This window comes from Cervus canadensis, chromosome 1, assembly GCF_019320065.1.
Source record: "Cervus canadensis isolate Bull #8, Minnesota chromosome 1, ASM1932006v1, whole genome shotgun sequence".
Lineage (NCBI taxonomy): Eukaryota > Metazoa > Chordata > Mammalia > Artiodactyla > Cervidae > Cervus > Cervus canadensis.
In genome coordinates, this window is record NC_057386.1 from 59,122,421 (window position 1) to 59,147,461 (window position 25,041).

The 25,041-nt window shown below is 40.4% G+C and overlaps 1 protein-coding gene across 3 annotated transcripts in view; it reads left to right on the plus strand.

Annotated features, from left to right (window-relative positions):
• The window catches only part of CA10 (carbonic anhydrase 10), an 830,820-nt gene extending 817,649 nt beyond the window's left edge, over positions 1-13,171 (plus strand). For 2 of the 3 annotated variants that reach the window (XM_043483745.1, XM_043483751.1), the window contains 4 exons: positions 1,128-1,200; positions 7,124-7,278; positions 9,792-9,966; positions 11,875-13,171. In XM_043483745.1, coding sequence (XP_043339680.1) covers positions 1,128-1,200; positions 7,124-7,278; positions 9,792-9,966; positions 11,875-11,897 — 426 coding nt within the window. In that variant the 3' untranslated portion in view covers positions 11,898-13,171. The remainder of the gene's footprint in view (positions 1-1,127; positions 1,201-7,123; positions 7,279-9,791; positions 9,967-11,874) is intronic. The other variant, XM_043483762.1, reaches the window with a different exon arrangement.
• The last annotated feature ends 11,870 nt before the right edge of the window (positions 13,172-25,041 follow it).

The window sequence follows — 25,041 nt, forward strand, 5'->3', positions numbered from 1 at the left end:
TTTCCCTGAGCAAACCTGAAGTTTTCAGGCTGAATCTCAAAATAAGCTACAGAATTTCTATCTTTGTCCAACATAATCAACTCCCAGATGCTCCACAGTGAATCATCCAAACTGTGACTTGCCATTCACTCATTCCCAAACTGATTGTGCATGGGACACAGGCCAGACTTTTCTGGGCACTGATACCTAGAAATGACATGAACAAAGCCTCTGGCACTCTTCCCCTCCTTCTGATCTTTCTACCTGCCCTTCACAGTTCCCTGCAAGGTAAGCAGTAACAGAAATTGAGAAGCCCCATAACTAGGTCAGCTGAACCCTTGAGATGTCAATGAGCCAAAATCTGAGTCATAAAAGGGTTGGAATTGTTTGTTAAAATAAGAGATGTGTTTATCTGTGGGTTTCACTTATCTCTGTCCCCTCCTAATCCCCCACATTTGCTATAACCAGAGAGAACAGAGATTTGACTATGATTGCTGCTCAGTCACACACCATTAACTTCCTATTTAAGTGCATATATACCAAGTAAATATTTTATCCTCTTACCCACATAGTCAACACACTAGAGCCCACACATTGTGTGCACTTTGGACATTTTTCAATTATTTTCAATCAACTCAGAAGGGTCTAGTCTTAATGTTAGCTCTGCCCAGACTCACCAGGTACCAGGAAACCAAGGCACTCAATTAAAGGACATGACAGATTCCTTACCTAACAAGACAATCTATTTTTGATTCTCCTTTCATGGGTTACATCAGCACAAATACTCTGGGCACTCTTTCTCTTTCTCTCTGTACTTGGATAACTATCCCCTTCCTAATATGTCACTCCCTACTTGCTACTTAAAACCCCCTGATGGTTCCCTATTCCTAGAAAATAAACTGTAAATGCCTTAATATGGCATTCAACGCCTGGCATGAGCTAGCTCCTGCCTACCTCTCTATCTTTACCTCCCATCCTTCCTCCATACTCTCACTTTCACCTACCCTGAAATGCTTCCCTAAGAATGACTAGTTCTCCCATGTCTATGTGTGCACAATGTGTTTTTCCTCACCCTTCCTCCTTTTCCACCAAAGCACTTTGTTAACTTCTCCCTACCTTTTATTAATATTTTCTTTCCCCTCCTCCAGGTTTCTGATTCATCGAACCCATTTCTTAATCGAATGCTCAACAGAGATACTATCACAAGAATAACATATAAAAGTAAGTTTGAATTTTCTATATAGCAACTATTCTGTAAAGGTTAGTCCTATTTGAAGGCAGAACGCCTGAACTAATGATCTCCAAGGACCTCTTTCAGCTTCGTGATCATTCAATTCTGTAGAAAATCACCCTGGAGAGTCAGGGTTGGCTAAGAAACAACTCATTTCAAGCAGAAACCCCCAGAGTTCCTTTTTCATCCATGCCTGTCTAAAGCAATAATGATTATTATGATGATGGTCATCATTAGCCTATGGATTAGTAATGAGCTGGGAGACTCTACTAGCTGACAGCCTCCACCATATCCGCTGGCCACATTTGGGGCTTTGCCAATTATGTGATTGAGAAAGCATTCACCAGGTGGTTTGATCCAACTTCAACACATTCCAAGGCCCTCAGCTGGACCACATCTCCCCTCTGTGTCACTGGGTCTCCCTTTCAGGTGAGACAAGGTGGCATTTTTCTTCATTTCCATGTGTGACACAATGAGCTATAGAATTTAGCCCAATTTCCTTGAGTTTCTAGAGTGTATTATTCCCTGAATCTGTAAGCAGAAAAGAGATAATGGTGCAAAGTTGAAATGAGTAGAGTGGAAAGGATGCCACTGTCTTCTGCAGCAATTCCAGAGGTTGCAGGACTTGGCAAGAGTTATGGAAATAGTATACACCAAGGGATTAAAGAAAATAATAGGAAAAAATTTAATTAATTAGAAGTGAGTAAGAAAGTGGGATTTTGTCCTTAAGCAAGGAGCTTCCTCACTTTGTTTCCTCCTTTGTAAAGAAGTTGAAATTCAGTTTCTAAGGTCCTTCTAAATCTAGGATTTTGAATATGGTTTTGCAAAAGTAAAATTCAGTACACAAACATTCCAACACCCCACATCCCTTTGGCATGTCCTCACTTGGTGGAGGACACTGCTACGGATGGTGATGTGGAAAGACAAAGTGAATGCCTTACAGATCTCACCTAGGACTACTGGAGGAAGAGTGTGGAGAACCCTTCTCTTGTTCAATTATTCATCAATTCAGCAAGCATTTCTTTCATGCCTGCCTCATGACAGCACCAAGTAAGGCTCTTGGGATATAAAGATGGGCCAGACACCAGCCCTCCACACACAGCACTGCCATATGAAGAGTTTGGGGATGGTGGGGGGGGGTAATAAATGAACCTGGAGAATCAGCTAGAAGAATTATCTCCAAAACCATCTTACTCTTCCTCATAATTACCTATAACATCTTTTAAGCTCAAACTTAGATTGCTCAGCAAAGGGAGACATTTCTGTGTTGGGTTGAAAATACATTTTATAACTGCTCATAAAGATTATTAGTTTTTTAACTTTTTTATTAAAGGAGTATAAAATTAAATAAAATGCTTTCAAATAATCTTGAATTTGCAGTTTAGAGACCATGGACAACCATCAAATTACACTTTAAACCCCAACACACGATCTAAGAGACTTCCAGCTGCAGTCAACCTTTAGTCAAACTTTGTACCCCACTCCATCTCACAGCTCTAGGCTGATTAATATTAAGTGATGTGGCTGCTTCTAAAGATAAAGCCAGTCATATGGGTTTGTGCTATGGGAAGGTGGCCTTTCACATGAACGAGTATCAATTCTGTTGAAAATAGGGGCTGGAAAACCAGGGTGACAGATTTTATTGGAAACAGCGATGAACAGTAGTTTTATGGCTACTTCATAGCCATAAAGGCTATGAGGGGAACTTCAACTTCATCTACTTCAAGTGAGGTGTTCCTGCTGATTCACCTCCATTGAGTCTATAGGAAGTGAGAAAGACAGCCTTAGACAATAACTCAAGTGGATAGCAATGTTAAGACCAACTACCTTCATTTATCTGTTCACTCACTCATGTTACAAATATTAAATCATCCTGAGGGCCAGTGAACAGAGAGATCAATAGAACATATTTCCCATCTATGAGTCTCTCACTTTCTAGTCAGGTAGCCAGACACATAATGGTGTTTCTTAAAGATTTGCATAATAAGCACAGTGTATTGAAAATACACTTGGGGATCATAGAAAATCTGCCTAAAATTCATGGAAGAGTTTTAAATAGGGATTGCTATTCAAATAAGTGCTAAATAGATGAACAACCATTTGGTGAGGAAAGACAGAAGGAAAGAAAAGGAGGGAGGAATAGAGGAAAGAAGGGAGAGGAAGGGGGAGGGAGGAAAAGAGGGAGGCAGAGAAAGAAGGAGAGGAAAAGAAAGGAAAGAAGGAGGGAAGAAGAGAATGAAGGACATTCCAAATAGCATACACAAATGCAAGGAGGGGGACTTAAAGGCCTCTGAAGAGTTCAAAGACAGGAAGTTTGCCTTCATCAGCTCTTCCTCTGCATGGACAAGTGAGAATGACCTAGACACTGCAGTACCTAGGACATGTGGCTGAAAGGGATGAATTTTCTCAGCAGGAAAGTGCCAACACTCTTCTTTCTAGCTAATCACCTAGAGGCAGCCAGCCTGTGGAAATTTTGCCAAACAAGGGAGCAACAAGGACGTTTCTGAAACAGGAGTCATGTGAGGACACAGCCAATGGGTGGGAAACATAAGCCTGAGAAGTCCCTCCAGGGGCTCTGCAGGAGACAGCAGGTCAAGCTGGCATTTTCCCATGAACTCTGGTACACAATACCTCCTGCTCAGGGGCACCTACCAGGTACCTCTGCTTTCATGCTTTTAAGCAAGCAAGAAAGGAATGAATCTCCCCAGCTACTATGCAACCACAATACCCAGGAACACCTGACCTTGGCCCCTGACCAACCCATTCTTCTGCTGCTACCCAGAATTAGACTCCAGTATAGCTTCAATCTGCCACACTCACTCATGTGTACACACTCTGCTAACTGCTTCAGCATCAGGAACATGGAAATAATACTAGCTAAGCATTTTCCATACTCCAGGCTCTCTGCTAGAGCTTCACATGTAGCATCTCACCTGGTGCTCACGTATTCCTATTCCCAAAATAGGTATTAATAGTTACCCCAGTTTACAGATGAGGAAAGCAAAGTTCTAAGAAGTGAAGCCCTCTGTCAATGATATATATTTAATGAGTGGCTCTATCAGTCAGCAAATTCTGCGTAATGAACAAGCATTCAACAATAGGCATTGATTTCTCACTGCTGCATCTGTGGGTTGGTTGGAGTGACTCTGTAAATCTTCAGGTCAGATAAGGTCAGATAACATGGCTTTGGCTTATTTATTTATTTATTTATTTTGGTCAAAGATCAAGTACTTCTCAAGGTGGGGATCAGAAATGCATGATGGTGCTTAAGGCCTAGTCTTGAAATTTACACACTGTCACTTCTATCTACTGTTCACTGTTCAAAGCAAGTCACATGGCCAAGCCCAACATCAAAATGCTCCCATGGATTTGGGGCTAGGAAGGGAATGAACATTTCCTGAACAATAGTTTACTCATCCATAGTGGGATAGCAAGGATTTTAGCATAGGTCCTCCCAGGGATGTTCCTAGGCTCTTTATTTCCTATTGTCTTCCTCCCTAAAGGGCAAGGAAAGCTTAGCTCTGAGGTCTTAAAACTAGTTGTATTGCTAATACTCTCACATTACATGAAGCTTCTCAGCTTGTTTTTCTCTTAATCCCAATTTTAGTTCAGTCTGAAGAGACTTCTCTTTGTTTTTTGCCAATGTTTCCACTTTGGAAGGGTCATAAACTAAGCACAGAACTTGTGGGCAATTTGAAATGTCAGACTCATACCATCCTAAGCCCCCTGCAACTATTGTTTCTCCTTTGGCATGGGACTGCTGGTGGAAATCACTGTCATTCAAAGGAAGACAGTGACATCACCATTATTGGGCACATACTGAAACCAGAGGAGACATAGAGATTAGTACTAGATGGGGTCAATCTTCTGCATTAGTCTTTCCTTTGGAGATGTTTCATAATGAAAAGTCAATCTAAGACTCTCAGTGGAGAGTGACATGATCTAGTGAAAGGATCACTCCATTTGCTTGGTTGAAACACATTCATGGGTGAGAAGGGAGTCAGAAGTTTCAAATATATTAAGCTCGAGATGGGCCTCAAAAAAGTATAGAGTAGGCAGCTGTATATATGAGTGTGGGTTTCAGGAGAGATAACTACAGATATAAATGTGGAAGTCACTTGGATCAAGATAGCATTTAAACCTGGGTGAGATCATGGCAGAGAATAAATAGAGAAGAGAGAGACATATCCTCATTTTTTAAAGAACAGCTCAGATCCCCATGATTTAACATTGCAAATAATTTCTAAAGACGTTTTAAAATTCTACCCTGGAAGAGGCTCTTACATATCTGTCTCATCAACTGGTTCAAGAGGTGTAAAGAGGCAGGAGTTAGCATGGAATCATGGGGTAAATTCAGCACAAAATGGCAGCCAGTAGGCAAACTGTCCATTTGCCTGATTTGAACATACATTAGATGACTAGGAAGAAAGAAGGAACTGTGCAAAATCATTCTGCTGAGCCAGTTGAGAAAATCAATGCCAGTAATCCATAAAAGGAGGAAACAGGAGAATATTGCCAAAAGGACTGTGAATTTTGGAAGCCAACATGCTACTAAAGGCTATACTATATAGGACTATACTACTACACTATACTGAGAGGACTCAATATGTTCTGGTGAAGAGATATAAAACTAAGCAGGCCTCAGCTCCTAGCTCTACCATATCTTTACTGTATAACTTCAGGCAAGTTTCTTAACCTCTCTGAAGTAATTTTCTCATCAATAAAATGAGGATATTAATACTGATATTGAGGGAATTGAGATGGGGGTTAAATAAGGTAATGAGTCAGTTGCCTGGACAAAGACTGGCATAAACAAGGTGCTTAATAACATGTGTTTCTCTGTTATCCATAGGAATGTTTTGGTCAAATCTAGCTTCTTGGGAGGTGAGAGGAAGGTCAATATAATACTTAATAAAATTATCTTCAAGGTGAATGCAACACAGGGCACATAAGCAACATAGCTTGTTTACTCAAATGAACTCCTGCTCCTGTGTGGGACCCATGCAGTGGATGGTAATAGCCTAGTGAGCTTCTACTTTCTTTGAAAGTTTGGATTTCATATGTCTGAGCAAATCTTATAACACACTCTCACTAAACCAGACTGACAATGGAAAAAAAAAAAAAAAAAAAAAGCTTAAATTAATTTCAGGCTGACTTTGGAAAGTCTTTTAAAGAAAATCTACACAGCAGCAGAATCTGGGATATCAGCACAACCGTGTTTTGGAAGCGGATTGTTACCCTTCTAAATGGGTTAAATCCATAAAGATAGCCTCTTGCTTCTGGCCTTCCCTCTCTACCCCAACACACACACACACACACACACACACACACACACACACACACCCTGAACCCTGTCCTCAAATGTGGGTGGAATACAGAGGCTGATTATAGTTTCAGAAAAACCTTAGTGTTATTTTTCTTTACTCTAGAACCATGCCTGGAATGCCCCCTATTCTGCAGTCTCCTTCAGTTCCTCCTCCCCACCACCCTTAATAAAATAAAATACAATAATAGCAGCATGCTAGAGTACCCAATATGGTCCAAGTGCAAGATTGGTTAAACAAATCATGTTAACCTTTAATAAAGATGTGCCAGATGCTTCCTTTTCTAATTCAGTACATTCATTGTATGGCCAAGCCACCATCAGAGGAAGCATCATTAAGTGCAAATCTTATCATGCTATTCCTCTGCGTAAAACATTTTGGTGGCTCCATATTGCCATGACTAGTACTGAGACAAGAAATAAACATATTTTTGTTTAAAATGATTATATTTGGGGGACTCTGTTCCTGCAGCCTATCCTGACAGTCTACTGGAATCTGAAAAGGACAACAAAAAAAAATATATATTATCAGTAATAACCAATACTTTCTCAAGAAACCTTATTCTTAAGTCTTATTTTTTTTTCTTTAGATGATGCATATTTACTACAAGGACTTAATATAGAGGAACTATATCCAGAGACCTCTAGTTTCATTACTTATGATGGGTCCATGACTATCCCACCCTGCTATGAGACAGCAAACTGGATAATAATGAACAAACCTGTCTATATAACCAGGATGCAGGTGAGTTTCTCTGTGGTATTTTAGTTAATGGGGAAGAAAATGTGAAGACTGGCTGGGTTTTTGGAGTGCTTATTGTATTTATTTGCTTGGACCGCTTTAACAAAATATCACAAATTTGGTGGCTTAAACGGAAACATATTACCTCACAGTTCTGGAAGCTCTAGGCCCAAGATCATGCTGTCTGCAGAGACATTTCCTTCAGATGAAGTAAGGAGGAATTTGTTCTATACTTCTCCCCTGTTTTCTGTCAGTTTTCTGGAAAGCTTTGGTATTCCTTAGCTTATAGAAGCATCACTTCAATCTGCCTTTATCTTTACATGGCATTCTCCCAATGTCTGTGTCTCTTTGTCCAAATCCCCCTTAATAAGAACATTAGTCAAATGGGATTAGGGCCTACCCCAATTAGTCATATTAGATTAGAGCCCACTTCAATAACCTCACTTAATTACATCTATAGTGATCCTCAAAATTCAAAAATCAAAGATCATGGCATCCCCTCCCATCAGTTCATGGGGAAACAATGGAAACAGTGAAAGACTTTATATTCTTGGGCTTCAAAATCACTGCAGATGATGACTGCACCTGTGAAATTAAAAGGTGCTTGCTCCTTGGGAGAAAAACTATGGCAAATCTAGACAGCATATTAAAAAGCAGAGATATTACTTTGCTGACAAAGGACAAGATAGTCAAAGCTATGGTTTTTCTAGTAGTCAGCATGTTTGTGAGAGTTGGACCATAAAGAAGGCTGGATGCTGAAGGATTGCTGCTTTTGAACTGTGGTGTTTAAGAAAACTCATGAGAGTCCCTTGTACTGCAAGGAGATCAAACCAGTCAATCCTAAAGGAAATCAATCCTGAATATTCATTAGAAGGACTGATTCTGAAGCTGAAGATCCAATACTTTGGCCACCTGATGCAAAGAACTGACTCATTGGAACAGACCCTGATGCTGGGAAAGATTGAAGGCAGAAGAAGGGGACGACAGAGGATGAGGTGGTTGAATGGCCTCACCAACTCAATGGACATGAATTTGAGCAGTCTCTGAGAGATGGTAAAGGACAGAGAAGTCTGGTGTGGTCGTGAATAGTTGGACACAACTGAGTGATTGAACAGCATAAGGACCCTATTTCCCAATGAGGTCATGTTCTGAGGTACTGAGGGTTAGGACTCTAGTATTTGCATCTGGGGAGGGGGGGACACAATTCAGCTCATCACACCTATGTTTAAGGAATTAGCATCTGGAAAGACTCAGTTTGAAATAATTATAGATGTGCCCTACCTGCCTGAGTGAGAAAGGAATCAGGGTTAGTTCCCAAAGTGTGCTCTACCAACTCTAGTCTTCAAAAATCAGATGAGCAAAATGGATGATATTGTCAAATATGTTTGAAAAAGCTGTACCTAAAAAGAGCTAAATCAGTTTCATTGCTGGGAGACTTCTCAGGGCCTTTAGAATGATAATATATGCCTATCTCCAAGAGGAGGCAATATGATGTGTAGCATTTCATAAACATATTTGAATGTAGGATTTTTTAGAGCTTCCCACAATATTCCTTGTTGGGCTAGCTAGCATTTCTCAGAACTGGATGGGAATCAGGAAATCTGGCTTCTGAGGTCACCTTTGTTAATGGATCATTATGTACTCCTAAGCCTGTGGCCCCACTTCTGTGAAGTGAATTATCTTCTTTATAATGAGGGGGTAAATTACATGAGTCTATCCTGTGATTGTGATGGTCTATAAAAGCTCAGAGAAAACACAAGCAAAGGAAGAAAAACCAAACTCCTTTTTAGGACATGTACTCACAACCTGACAACTCTGAACAATTTGAAGTGCCTGATGCTATCTGTATTTATTGGGATTCTTGGTGACAAGCAAACTGTTTAGGATAACTTGAACTTAGAAAAAGGATCTACTCATGACATCCTGGGTCGTCTTATGGAATTTAAGGTCAGAAATTGATATCAAGAATTCACTGGAATCAGAACTGCAGAAACCCTTTCTCTCTGCACTCTCCTGCTCCCTCCAAACCATGGTTCATCCTCCTCTATGCTAGAGAGTTTTCCTTAGTTTTGCAGTCCTGGGTGGAACATGGCTGAAAACATTTTAGTCCAGTTCTTGGTCCTGATAGTCACAGAAAAATAACTTAATTAATCCAGCTTAGTTTAGCTTTGACTCCTGGGCCAGTCACTATAGTTTTGATAATACTCATATCAGAAAATCATTCCCTTAATTACTCAACTTCAGGGTGTGAGAGGAAGAGTCTCTGGAGAACACCCATCTGGGTTTCCTCCTTTGACAGCGTGTCATAGGACAGAAAATAATAGCTGACTTGTCCAGAGGCACACCAGGAACCAGTGAGCTTAAATTAAGGCTCTCTCTAAGCATGGAGGCATCAGTGGGTTGTACCCACTGAACCCATGGCACTGCCCAGGCTGGCCATGGTCTATGGAGTCTTACTTCTTCCCTACTACATGTAAGAGGATGGGTGGCTCTCACCGCTGTTTCTCTCCTCTCAGATGCATTCTTTACGCCTGCTCAGCCAGAATCAACCATCTCAGATCTTTCTGAGCATGAGTGACAATTTCAGGCCTGTCCAGTCACTCAACAACCGTTGCATCCGCACCAACATCAACTTCAGTTTACAGGGGAAGGACTGTCCAAACAACCGGGCCCAGAAGCTTCAGTATAGAGGTGGGTTCAGAGGGCAGTCGACACACATCCCTCTAGTCTTCTTACCTAAACCTACTCTGAAAGGTTTTGAACTATCTCTCTTTATAGGAATCATGATTATAAGTGATATTTTCATGATGCTTTTCTATTGAAAAAGTTTATATGTCATAATCAGAAACACAGATCAAATCTTTAAATCTTGTCTGGTACAGACAAGATAGCATTTTTATTGCCATTTTAGAGAAGAACTCAGAGAGACTGATTTCCCCAAAGTTATGTGCTAAAATAGGACAACTAGAAGCACTAGAGCTTTTAGTTATATACAAAGAGATCCCCTTTCCCCTAGAAGGTGAGCAAATAACTCTAGATACCAGGTGACTAGGGGCCAATGAGATATGTGTCTGAACACATTTTTTCCCCAATGCCTTGTGTCTAGAAGTGATTAGAATTCCTACTAAAGGGGATATTCAAGGTGCCTCCCACTTTCTGCAACCCTCTAGTCCACATCTAACCCACTCTCTTCCCGTCTACACATTAAGTACCTATTTATCATTGTCGTAAATCTCCAATATGGAAAGGAAAGTGGAGATGAGTCATGGAGATGTCCTCGACCAGGAGATAGAACACCAGAGTTCCAGGCCTGGTTCTGACACTAACAAGTCAAATCATTTACCTCTCCATCCCTGGCTCCCATGACAGTCTTTATACCATCTACATCATGATTTGTTGTGAGGAGAAAATGAGGGGCTGGATAGGGAAGTCCTTTGTACTGATAATGTGTCCTTGAATATGGGGATTGTGGATGTTACCATACAACTTTTAGAAGCAACTGCCACTACTAGCCTCCACTGTATTGCTCCAACTTCCCCCAAATTTCTTTAGTTTTCTCTCTCTTTCAGACACAGAGTACTAAAACTATAATTTCTGTTTCTTTCCAGCCAGAAATACTCAACTCATTCATTCATTGAGCCTTCACTTTATTCAATATCTATTTATTATGCACCTGTTATGTGCTGGGCTTCCCTGGTGGCTCAGCTGGTAAAGAATCTGCCTGCAATATGGGAGACCTGGGTTTGATCCCTGGGTTGGGAAGATTCCCTGGAGAAGGGAAAGACAACCCACTACAGTATTCTGGCCTGGAGAATTCCATGGACTATACAGTCCATGGGGTAGCAAAGAGTCGGACACAACTGAGTGACTTTCACTTTCACTTATTATGTGCCAGGCACTTAGCTAGGTGATGAAGAAGGACATGACCCTGTCCCTACAGAACTTATAGTCTAAGAGTGGGATCAGCTAACTTTTTCTGCAAAGGGCCAGATGAGAAATATAGGCTTTGTGTTCTGATGTACTCTGATATTCTAATGTGAAAGCAGCCATAGACAATATGTAAATAAATGAGTGTGTCTGTGTTCTAATAAAACTATATTCACAAAAGCAGTTCACAGATGGATTTGGCTTGCAGGCTGTCATTTGCCCACCTCTGGTCTAAAGCAACACCATCCACTATAGCTTCTTGACACATGGAAGTATTCTGTGTCTGCACTGACCAGTATGGTAGCTACTGGCCACATGTGGCTATTGAACATTTGAAGTGTGGCTAGTATGACAATGCAACTAATAGTTTTAATTAATTTATATATATATGTATATACATATATATTATATTTTAATTTAATTTATATATATTTTATTTAATTTAATATATATATATTAGCCACATGTAGCTAATGACAATACTATTAGATATCTCAGACCCAGAGTTTCATAGGAAGGTGGAGAGGCTAGTTGGGATACATACAAGTAAGCAGACATTTAAAAACTGTCCCTTCCCCTTTGAAGTAAGCTGCCCAACCTGTGTGCAAATTCATCCAATTATGTCTTGTTTTGTGTCGTTCATTTTATTTGTTTCTTTCTCTCTCTTTCCAGTAAATGAATGGCTCCTCAAGTAGGGAACCAAGCCAAGAAGAATTCCACCTCAGTGAAATGCTACGACTGTGAATTGATGTAACCTAAAATGTCCCCCTTCTTTCTTCTCTCTCCTTCCCTCCTTCAAGCCTCATTCACTCTGTGGATTGGCCCTTCCTTCATAAAAAGTGTCTGCAAAACCTTGGCAGAGGAGTACATCTCTTACACACACTCACAAACACACACACACAAGCACACACACATGCAAATATATCTACATACAAACACACTCACACAGCACCCAAGATGGGAAGTCAAGTTTCAGAAACAAAAGGCTCATTCATAAAAGGTTTTAGAAGAAAATAACCAACTAACCAGATTACAATTTTGATACTGTTTTCTGGAACAAATAAATCTACCCAATGAGACTTTTCAGCCTTTGTACATACAAAATTCTTCTGAGAGAGAGGAGAAAACAGCTCTGACAGCATCAAGTGGACTTTGTTCTTTGCATCGAGTAATCTTGTATAGTGTCCTAAGATCCTTTAAGGGTGCTGGTAACAGGTGAGCCAGGATAAAGTTGGCCAAGGACACATTTCTAGATTATCATTCTTCTGTTTACTCAACAATTTAAAAAGGACAGACATTGAAGAGATACATAGTGTGTGTGTGTGTGTGTGTGTATATATATATATATATATAACCACACAGACTATTAAAAAATGGAATTATTACTCCTCTTTGTCATATATCTATACTAGGATTTGTCAAGATCAGATTGATCCATTGCTGTTTCTTATTTTCCAAAGGTCATACATTGTGTTTGGTTATTGTTAACAGCTCAATAAGTGTGTTTAACAAGTTAATTTCATTTTTCTTGCTTTGATCTCTTCTCCTTTCTTACAGGCTCAGCCCTGTTTTCATACAACTGCATTCTTGCTTTTACTTGTTCCTTCATCTATGTTTTGTTAATTTGCAGCCAGTTTTTACTGAATTTGTGGCAATTAGGAATGCATTTGATAAGCTAAGCATAATTTTAATTCCACTCCATGGCTTGATCATGCATAGGAGGTGAGCTTCATCCTGAGATAGCAGGCAACAGATTTCTTGCATTTCAAAACTTCTACCCCCATGCCAATGATGCTCCCTTGAAGGAATGCACTTTGCCTTGTAAATTCTTGGGTAAGGGGTGTCTTTTCTCTCCAGGTGCAACTGGATCCCACAAAGTACAAATGAATGCCTTTCTTTTCTTGTTTATAATGGTCACTCACTGTGTTTGATTACTGTCAAGAAATCAATAAATGTGTTTAACAAGTTACTCAGTACCCCTGTCTGAGTTTATTGAAGAGGGCAGTATTCTCTGCTGAAGCCTCAGAGTCCTGCTGTGTCCACAAGCAATTGTATTATGGCCAGCAGGGCAGCTGAACCTGCCAGAACAGCCCATCTGTTTATATTTCTAGAGCCAGATAATTAATACCCTGTTGAGAAAGCATATAGGCTTAGCTGCTGGAAAGGAAGACTTGGATGTTCATCCAGAGGCCAAATTAAAAATAACTTTCATCTCTCACTTCTGTTATAGCCTCCAGAAAGTGGGAAAACACAGGCATGTATGGTCTGTGCACATGGGAACATTCACAAATACGTCAAAAACTTCAGCCAGGTAGCTAGGTTTGTTGACAAGGAAAAAAAAATCTGTCATATATTTCATATTTGAAATAATACACTTAATTGGATTTTTTAAACATTTTGTACCAAAACGATGATGGGTTTAACCATGATGACATGTGACTCTGTGTCTAAGCATCACTTTTTGCATAAAACCAGATCTTCCTGAAAATATTTAGGGTGGGCAAGTGGTAGTCTTTCTCTGTATGGCTTGCCGCCTTCCCTCTGAGTCAAAATATTCTATAGACTGCAATGAAAAGGAGTGATATATTGTATCAGCCAGGCCTGGCTTCAAATCTTCAGTGTACCATTTGCCTACTTGCTGTGTGTGATCCTAGGCAAGTTTCCACTTCTCTGATCTGTTAATTGGATATCTCAATAACTGCTTCTATGAATTAAGAGGCCTTAAATGCTACATAGCTGATTAAAGCAACTCACAAAATACCTGCGATGATTGTTCTATAAATAGTGCCTATAGAGCATGTGTGTGGCCTACCTATTAAAGGTTTTTCTGCACCATACCATACTTTCCCCTCCAGGGAGGGGTTAGCACCAATCACAAAAAGGGCACCAAGTAAATACCAAATGACAGCAATAGATATCCAGCATTCAGCACAGAGGTAAGTACATAGAGTATGTTGGGGCAAAAAGGAAAGAGTATCAGTGAGAAAAAGGTAAGAGGCTGAGTTTCTGGGCCTTGTTCTGTTACCAGCATCTTCTGTAACTTTGGACAAGTCAACTGACCTCCCTGGAAGAATGTTCTTGTACATAAGTGACTTGGATACAGTGATCTCTCACAGACTTTCTATTATCCCTTCACTCTTGTCTCTTTTTCAGTTATCAGTACAAAGAGGAAAAAGGGAAATCAGGTTGTCATCCCTTGGGGGTCCCTGGGCACAGGCAGAATTTCACTCTGGCCAAACAGAACTCAAAATGGAGTGAACTAGCCTGTCTCCCACCTCTTAAGCCCATCCAAAATGCCCTTTCTCCCACTCACTGGATTTTCCAAACTATGAAGTGAAAATTGGAGTATTTTGCCTTCAAACCAGATAGAAGTAATAAAGATTAGTTAGATTTATACCACTTTAAAAAGTGAAGAAGAAGAAGAATTTTTAAAAGCAGCAAAGCCCCTGATAGTTGGCTTGATAAAGATATCAAGGAATAAAAATGCATTTTTCATTTTCAGTCCATGGTGCTTAGGAAGGTCGGGCGATGCTGCTGCTGTGCTATTCAGCATGTGAAGGCCATCTGGTGTTGCCCAATGAGCCACAGGCTTACAGGGACAGTCCTTTCCCCTGAGAAGTTGGACACAACTGAGCAACTAACAATTTCACCTTCACTCTTTCTTAGGAAGATAATTAGACATTTCAGGAAAATATATGTTGAACTCAATTCCCTCCTTAACAAATAGGAGAGGGAGGTAAATATACACAGAAGGGAACTCTGGGCAAGATGTATGAGAAAAATTATTCTTAGTGTGGAGATCCATAGTTCCCCTCTTAAGAACATTTTCTGCAGTTTCCAAGACCATTTAAGGACTTGTTCCCACTTCCATCAGTAGCAGTTCAGTGTCCGTAATGATGTCAGAACAACCACAACTCACAGCACCACATGTTCTGAAATGTGACAGTCATTTGGTGTTTGGACAGGAGTTTGGTCCTCAGGCATGGCCCATATCCACCTTCACCAGGCTAAAATGTCTGATTGAGGAAAATCAGTTAACATGAAAACACCTTTAGGGGAGTCCTTACTTACCCTTCATGACCCCAGAGCAGTTTCAGGCTCTCTGGAACATGAAAACAGAAACTAGGATATTTCACAAGAGTATCCCAGTTCTTCTATTCCAGAAAACTTAAGAGAGGGATTGCTAGAAGCAGAAACTCACTTTCTCATTATTCACCAATTAGCACAATTGACCATAAGTCAAGAACTACCTGTGGCTCAGATCATGAACTCCTTATTGCCAAATTCAGAATTAAATTGAAGAAAGTGGGGAAAATCACTAGGCCATTCAGGTATAACCTAAATCAAATCCCTTATGACTACACAGTGGAAGTGAGAAATAGATTTAAGGGACTAGATCTGATAGACAGAGCACCTGATGAACTATGGATGGAGGTTTGTGACATTGTACAGGAGACAGGGAGCAAGACCATGCCCAAGAAAAAGAAATGCAAAAAAAAAAAAAAAAAAGGCTGTCTGAGGAGGCCTTACAAATAGCTGTGAAAAGAAGAGAAGCAAAAGGGAAAGGAGAAAAGGAAAGATACTCATTTGAAGGCAGAGTTCCAAAGAGTAGCAAGGATAGATAAGAAAGCCTTCCTCAGTGATCAATGCAAAGAAATACAGGAAAACAATAGAATGGGAAAGACTAGAGATCTCTTCAAGAAAATTAGAGATACTAAAAGGTTGCTGTTGACCCACGAAAAGACGCCAGGATTCTTGGCCTCTGGAGGAGAAGAATTCAATCCAGGGCCAGGGACGAGGTTTGATCACTCAGAGCTTTTGTGTAATAAAATTTTATTAAACTATTAAGGAGATAGAGAAAGTTTCTGGCATAGGCATCAGAAGGGGGAAGAAAAAGCACCCCCTGCTAGTCTTCAGCTGAATGTTATATAGTCACTAGTGGTCTGTTAATGAAAGAAAGGAATGTCTTAAACCTCAGAATGGCACCAGGCCCTCATCCATAAGATGTATTTTGGGATAACCTTGGCACCAGATGATTCATCCCGGACCATAAAACAATTGACTTGAATCTTGTAGAAGGGCAGATTACCATACAAATAGTTCCATTTACATAATTAGGGGAACAATGTCTGAGTATAACATACTGGTTTGTCAAGTAGGTTATGAGCCATTAGGCCAAACGGACTTAAAGACAGAGTCAGGGGTAAATGCATAGTACATTAACATAGCTTAAAACAAACATTTCCATGAGCAAAAAGGCACTGGTTAACTCAAGGTTTGAGAATAGCTAACTTCAGGTGAAACCAGGTGTCATTATGGTAACAAGTATTTTAAGAGAAATCTCCTTTTAAATTTGCTTAGAGAAGGAAAAAAAAAATCTCTCGACTGTTTCCTCCTGCTGCTTAAGAGAGATAAAAGTGTCTGACACTTGCAGCCTATTTCCTCTGCTTGGAGACCCCTAGCTTTCCTGCCTGTTACCCGCTCAATACCAAGGGAATATTTCATGTAAAGATGGGCTCAATAAAGGACAGACATGGTATGGACATAACAGAAGGAGAAGATATTTAGAAGAGGTGGCAAGGATACACAGAAGAACTATACAAAAAAGATCTTCACGACCCAGATAATCACGAAGGTGTGATCACTCCCACTCACCTGGAGCCGGACATCCTGGAATGTGAATTCAAGTGGACATTAGGAAGCATCACTACGAACAAAGCTAGTGGAGGTGATGGAATTCCAGTTGAGCTATGTCAAATTCTAAAAGATGATGCTGTGAAAGTGCTGCATGCAATATGCCAGCAAATCTGGAAAACTCAGCAGTGGCCACAGGACTGGAAAAGGTCAGTTTTCATTCCAAACCCAAAGAAAGATAATGCCAAAGTATGCTCAAACTACCACACAATTGCACTCATCTCACACAGTAGTAAAGTAATGCTCAAAATTCTCCAAGCGAGGCTTCAGCAATACGTGAACGGTGAACTTCCAGATGTTCCAGCTGGTTTTAGAAAGGGCAGAGGAACCAGAGATCAAATTGCCAACATATGCTGGATCATCGTAAAAGCAAGAGAGTTCAAGAAAAACATCTATTTCTGCTTTATTGGCTATGCCAAAGCCTTTGACTGTGTGGGTCACAATAAACTGTGGAAAATTCTGAAAGAGATGGGAATACCAGAAGACATGACCTGCCTCTTGAGAAACCTGTATACAGGTCAGGAAGCAATAGTTAGAACTGGACATGGAACAACAGACTGGTTCCAAATAGGAAAAGGAGTACATCAGGCTGCATATTTTCACACTGCTTGTTTGTTTTATATGCAGAGTACATCATCAGAAACGCTGGGCTGGAGGAAGCACAAGCTGGAATCTAGATTTCCAGGAGAAATAAAAATAACCTCAGATATGCGAATGACACCACCCTTATGGCAGAAAGTGAAGAACTAAAGAACTTTTTGATGAAAGTGAAAGAAGAGAGTGAAAAAGTTGGCTTAAAGCTCCACATTCAGAAAACTAAGATTATGGCATTCTGTCCAATCACTTCATGACAAATAGATGGGGAAACAGTGGAAACAGTGGCTGACTTTATTTTTTTGGGCTTCAAGATCACTGCAGATGGTGATTGCAGCCATAAAATTAAAAGATGCTTGCTCCTTGGGAGGAAAGTTATGACCAACCTAGACAGCATATTAAAAAGCAGAGACATTAATTTGCCAACAAAGGTCCATCTAGGGGTCAGACACGACTGAGCAACTTCACTTTCACTTTTCACTTTCATGCATTGGAGAAGGAAATGGCAACCCACTCCAGTGTTCTTGCCTGGAGAATCTCAGGACGGGGGAGCCTGGTGGGCTGCTATCTATGGGGTTGCACAGAGTCAGACACGACTGAAGTGACTTAGCAGCAGCAGTCAAGGCTATGGTTTTTCCAGTAGTCGTGTATGGATGTGATAGTTGGACTATAAAGAAAGCTGAGTGCAGAAGAATTGATGCTTTTGAACTGGGGTGTTGGAGAAGACTCTTGAGAGTCCCTTGGTCTGCAAGGAGATCCAACCAATCCATCCTAAAGGAGATCAGTCCTGGGTTTTCATTGGAGAGACTGATGTTGAAGCTGAAACTCCAATACTTTGGCCACCTGATGTGGAGAGCTGACTCATTTGAAAAGACCCTGATGCTGGGAAAGATTGAGGGCAGGAGGAGAAGGGGTCGACAGAGGACGAGATGGTTGGATGACATCACTGGCACAATGGACCTGCGTTTGGGTGCACTCCAAGAGTTGGTGATGGACAGGGAAGCCTGGCGTACTGCAATTCATGGAGTCACAAAGAGTCAGATATGACTGAGCAACTGAACTTAACTGAACTAAACAAGAACTACCAAGATCCAGCCAAGGAAACAAAGTAATAAAATTTACCATGGATCACACATTTCCTGTGGGTTAAATCTTATGCTTAGCAATTTATAAATATCATCTCATTTCACACAGCAATCTGCAAGGTAATCACCGTTGTTACTTTGCAAATGCAGACAACATTCATACTGCTCATGGGGTTCTCAAAACAAAATTACTGAAGTGGTTTTCCATTCCCTTCTCCAGTGGACCATGTTTTGTCAGAAATCTCCACCATGACCTGTCTGTCTTGGATGACCCTACATGGCATGGCTCATAGTTTCACTGAGTGAGACAAAGCTGTGTTCCTTTTAAATGTGACTACTGATGGAAGTAGAGTCAAATGCTGAAAGAACAATATTGCATAGGAACATGGAATGTTAGGTCCATGAATCAAGGCAAATTGGAAGTGGTCAAACAAGAGATGACAAGAATGAACATCAACATTTTAGGAATCAGTGATTTAAAATGGACCAAAACAGGGGAATTTAATTCAAATGACCATTATATCTGCTATTGTGGCTAAGTATCCCTTAGAATAAACGGACTAGCACTCATAGTCAACAAAAGAGTCCAAAATGCAGCACTAGACTGCAATCTCAAAGATGGCAGAATTATTTCTGCTCATTACAAGGCAAACCATTAAATATCACAGTAATCCAGGGCTATGTCCCAACTACTAATGCTAAAGAAGCTGAAGTTGAATGGTTCTATGATGACCTACAAGACCTTCTACAACTAGCATAAAAAAAAAAAAAAATGATGTCCTCTTCATCATAGGGGACTGGAATGTAAAAGTCAATAAATAACTGGAGTAACAGGCAAATTTGGCTAGGAGTACAAAATTAAGCAGGTCAAAGGCTAACAGAGTGTTGCCAAGACAATGCACTGGTCATAGCAAACACCCTCTTCCAGTAACACAAGAGACGACTGTACACATGGACATCACTAGATGGTCAATACTGAAATCAGATTGATTATATTCTTTGCCGCCAAAGATGGAGAAACTTTATACAGTCAGTAAAAATAAGACTGGGGGCTGACTGTGGCTCAGATCATGAACTCCTTATTGCCAAATTCAGACTTAAATTGAAGAAAGCAGGGAAAACCACTAGACCATTCAGGTATGATCTAAACCAAATCCCTTATGATTATACAGTGGAAGTGACAAATAGATTCAAGGGGTTAGATCTGATAGACAGAGTGCCTGAAGAATTGTGGATGGAAGTTCATGACATTGTACAGGAAGTGGTGATCAAAGCCATCCCCAAGAAAAAGAAATGCAAAATGGCAAAATGGTTGTCTGAGGAGGACTCACATATAGCTGAGGAAAGAAGAGACTCTAAAGTCAAAGAAAAAAGGAAAGATAAATGCATCTGAATACAGAGTTCCAAAGAATAGCAAGGAGAGTTAAGAAAGCCTTCCTCAGTGATCAATGTGAAGAAATAGAGGAAAGAAATAGAATGGGAAAGACTAGAGATCTCTTCAAGAATATTAGAGATACCAAGGGAACATTTCTTGCAAAGATGGGCACAATAAAGGACATAAATGGCATGGACCTAACATAAACAGAAGATATTAAGAAGAGATGGTAAGAATACATGGAAGAACTATACCAAAAAGACGTATAGTTTAATCACAAGTTGTATATATTCAATGACCCAAATAACCACAATGGTGTGATCTCTCACCTAAAGCCAGACATCCTGAAATGTGAAGTCAAGTGGACCTTAGGAAGCATCACTATGAGCAAAGGTAGTGGAGGTGATGGAATTCCAGCTAAGCTACTTCAAGTCCTAAAAGATAAAGCTATGAAAGTGCTGCGCTGAATATGCCAGCAAATATGGAAAACTCAGCAGTGGCCACAGGACTGGAAAAGGTCAGTTTTTGTTCCAATCCCAAAGAAAGGCAATGCCAGAGAATGTTCAAACGACTGTTCCGTTGCACTCATCTCATATGCTAGCAGAGTAATGCTCAAAATTCTCCAAGACAGGCTTCAACAGTATGTGATTCAAGAAGTTCCAGAAGTTCAATCTGTATTTAGAAAAGGCAGAGGAGTAGGCAGTGCTAAGATGGCAGAGGAGTAGGATGGGGAGACAACTTTCTCCCCCACAAATTCATCAAAAGATTATTTGAATGCTGAGCAACACCCACAAAACAACTTCTGAACACTGGTAGAGGACACCAGGTACCCAGAAAGGTAGCCCAATCCCTTTGAAAGGAGGTAGGGCAAAATATTATAGATGAAAACAGAGACAAATTTAGGGATGGAGACCCGTCCTGAGGAGAGAGTCGTGAAGGAGGACAAGTTCCCACACAGTAGGAAACCCTCTCATAGGCGTGTTTCTGGAGAGCTTTGAAATCTCAGAGGGCAACATAGCTGGGAGAAAGAAAAAAAAAAAAAAACAAAACTGTGCCTAACTGCATCTACTAGCAGAGAAATGCCACAGATACTCGTGTCTGCCAGCAGTGAGTGGGAGCTGGGCTGGGAGGCGTGGGCTGCATCGTTGTTCCTTAGAGTGAGGACCTGGCTGAATGCCCTGAGGACAATCTGAGGGAGCTAATGTGAGATAGCCATTCAAACCATGGGATGGCAGAGACAAAAAAAAAACAAAAAACAAAAAAAAAACAAACCTCTTCTGCAAATGAAACAAAGGATTGAGTGAATACCAAAGGAGCATAAGCCAGCTGCCATATAGGACCCTCCCTCCCCAGTGGCAGAGAGGCAGGTGTTCAACAGCCAGAGCCACAAAGCAAGGGGCTGCTGCAATCTCAGCCCCAGAGACTGCGTCTTCCACCAAATTGTAAGCAGGCTCCCAGTTGCTAACCATGTATTCCTGGAATCCTGGACGGTTCACATCTGCCAGGAGGGTCACAGCCTGAGATCAGCTCCCCAGAGGAGACACATGGCACACATGAGAAACCAAGCAGTTGGGACCAGGAAGGTGCATAAAATGCGAGGTCCACGTGGGATCGTGCTCGCCAAGCACCTGAGCTGCTTGGACCTGGGAAGGGCACAAAACACACAGCCCATCAGAGTCTGTGCCCTTGCAGAGCACCTGAGAACCTGAGCAGCACAGACCTGGGAAGAGCATGAAAAGCAGGGCCCACTCGACACTGTACATTTGCAGGGCACCCTGGAGCCTGAGCAGTGTGGACCTTGGAAGTACACGCCACCTTGGGCTGTGATAAACCCAGTGTGGTCCATGCATGGCGAGCATTCCCCACACATGCCAGTGGTATTTGTTTGTAGTGTCTCTCTCCCACAGCACAACTGAACAAGTGGGCCTAAATAAATGGCCACATTTGTCCCATTGTGTCAGGGTGGAAATTAGACACTGAAGAGACTTGCAAACAGAGGAAGCCAAAATAAACAAAGATGGGACAACCACTCTGGAAGTGACAGGTGCAACAGATTAAAATCCTTCAGTTAATGCTGAGATTGTGCATTTGAGGGGCAACCATAGACCTTGAGAACAAGTACAAACATGAATAAGGGACTATGTGTCACTGAACTGACCCCACACTGGCCACAGCAGATCTAGAGAAATTTCTAGATATATTTTCCCTATTATTACTTTTTAATTTTAATGAGTTCTTTATTCCTTCATTAACTTTTCATTTTTATAACCTACCTTTCAAAAAAAATCCTATTAAAAACAATTCCTATATGTATTTTTTTTTTTATTTTTGTGATCGATTTTGTTTTGTATTTTTTATATTGTATTTTTGAGAGTTTAATTATAGATTTTTAATCTTTGCTTTTTTGTATTTGTTATCAATTTTGTACCTTTAAGAATCTAATATTCAGTATCCATTTTCACTTAGGGATTTGGTTACTAGCTTGATTGCTCTCTCCCTTTTCTCCTCCAGGTCACCTCTATCTCCTTCCTCTCTCTTCTCTTCTAAATTTAACTCTGTGAATCTCTCTGGGTGCTGCTAGCTGTGGAGAATCCTTTCACAATTAATCTAGGGTTTTTATCTTCTGTGCTATATGGATGGAGAAGTCTTGAGGCTACTGTAAGGGAAGGACCAAAAGCCAGAGACAGGAGGCTTAACTCCAGGACTTTAGAACATTAGGGAACTCTTAACTCAAGGGAACATTAATAGACAAGAGTTCACCCAAGAGTCTCCATACCAACATTGAAACCAAGCTCCACTCAAGAGCCAATAAGTTACAGTGCAAGACTGTAATTCCCCAACAAAACAGGAACACAACTTTGAACATTAAGAGACAGGCTGCCCAAAGGCATGCCAAACCCATAGACACCCCAAAACTCACTACTGGACACTTCACTGCACTCCAGAGACAAGAGACACAGGTCCACCCACCAGAACACAGATGAAAGCTCCCCCAACTAGGAAACCTTGACAAGTCACTAGTCCAACTCCACCCACAGGGAGACTCCATAATTAAGAGGAAGCCTGAACTTCCAACTTGCAGAAAGCACACCCCAAACACAGCAATCTAAACAAAATGAAAAGGAAGAGAAATATTCAGCAGGTTAAGGAACATGATGAAACCCTACCAAACCAAACAACAGAGGGGGAAATAGGGAGTCTACCTGGAAAAGAATTCAGAATAATGATAGTAAAAATCATCTAAAATCTTGACAACAAAATGGAGTTACAGATAAATAGACTAGCGACAAGGATTGAGAAGATGCAAGAAATGTTTAACATTAAGAATAAATTAATAAAGAAATAAAGAAATGAAGAATAGTCAATCAATAATGAGCAATGTAATAACAGATTAAAAGAACTTTGGGAACCAACAGTAGAAAACTGAGGCAGAAGAGAGGATAAATGAGGTGGAAGATAGAATGGTGGAAATAAATGAAGCAGAGAGGAAAAACATAAAAAGAATTAAAATAAATGGGGATAACTTCAGAGATCTCTAGGACAATGTTAAACACTCCAACATTTGAATCATAGGTGTCTCAGAAGAAGCAGACAAAAAGAAAGAGCATGAGAAAATACTTGAGGAGGTAATAGTTGAAAACTTCCCTAAAATAGGAAAATAAATAGCCACCCAAGTGCAAGAAACACAGAGAATCCCAAATAGGATAAACCCAAGGTGAAACAACCCAAGGCACATATTAATCAAACTTACAAAAATTAAACACAAAGAGAAAATATTAAAAGCAGCAAGGGAAAAACAATAAATAGCACACAAGGGGATCCCTATAAGGATAAAAGCTGATCTTTCAATAAAAACTCTTCTGTCCTCAGGGGAATGGCAGGACATAAATAAAGTGATGAAAGAGGAAAAACCTACAACCAAGATTATTGTACCCAGAAAGGATCTCATTCACATATGAAGGAGAAATCAAAAGCTTTACATATAAGCAAAAACTGAGAGAATTCAGGACCACAAAACCAGCTCTTCAAGGAAATGCTAAAATATATTCTCTAGACAGGAAACACAGAAAAGGTTTATAAAATAAACCAAAAATGACAAAGTAAAGGGTAATGGGATCATACTTACGAATATTTGCCTTAAATTTAAATGGGTTAAATGCCCCAACCAGAAGCAAAGACTGGCCAAATGGATACAAAAATAAGACCCTTACATATGCTGTCTACAAGAGACCCACCTGAAATCTAGGGGCACATACAGACTGAAAGTGAGGGGCTGGAAAAACATATTTCATGCAGATGGAGACCAAAAGAGAGCAGGAGTAGCAATACTTGTATCAGATTAAATAGACTTTGAAATAAAGACCATGGTAAGAGACAAAGAAGAACACTACATAATGATCATAGGATCAAGTCAAAAAGAAGATATAACAATTATAAATATATATGCACCCAACATAGGAGTACCTCAATACATAAGGCAAATGCTAACAAGTATGAAAAGGGAAATTAACACTAACACACAATAATAGTGGAGGACTTTAATACCTCACTCACACCTATGGACAGATCTACCAAACAGAAAATTAGCAAGGAAACACAGCTTTAAATGATACAATGGACCAGTTAGACCTAATTAACATCTATGGGGCATTTTACCCCAAAACAATAAATTTCATCTATTTCTCAAGTGCCTACAGAATATTTTCCAGGATAGATCACATCCTGGGCCACAGAACAGACTTGGTAAATTTTTAAAAATCAACATCATTTCAAGCATCTTTTCTGATCACAATGTGGTAAGATTAGAAGTGAACTACAAGGGGAAAAAAGCTATTAAGAATGCAAACACATGGAGGTTAAACAACACATGGAAGAAATCAAAAAGGAAATAAAAATATGTATGAGTGAGTGAGTGAGTGAAAGCCGCTCAGTCATGTCTGACTCTTTGTGACCCCCAAGGACTGGGGCCAGCCAGACTCCTCTGTCCATGGAATTCTTCAGGCAGGAATACTGAAGTGTTTTGCCATGCCATTCTCCAGGGGATCTGCCCAACTCAGGAATCAAACCTAGGTCTCTCATATTGCAGGCAGA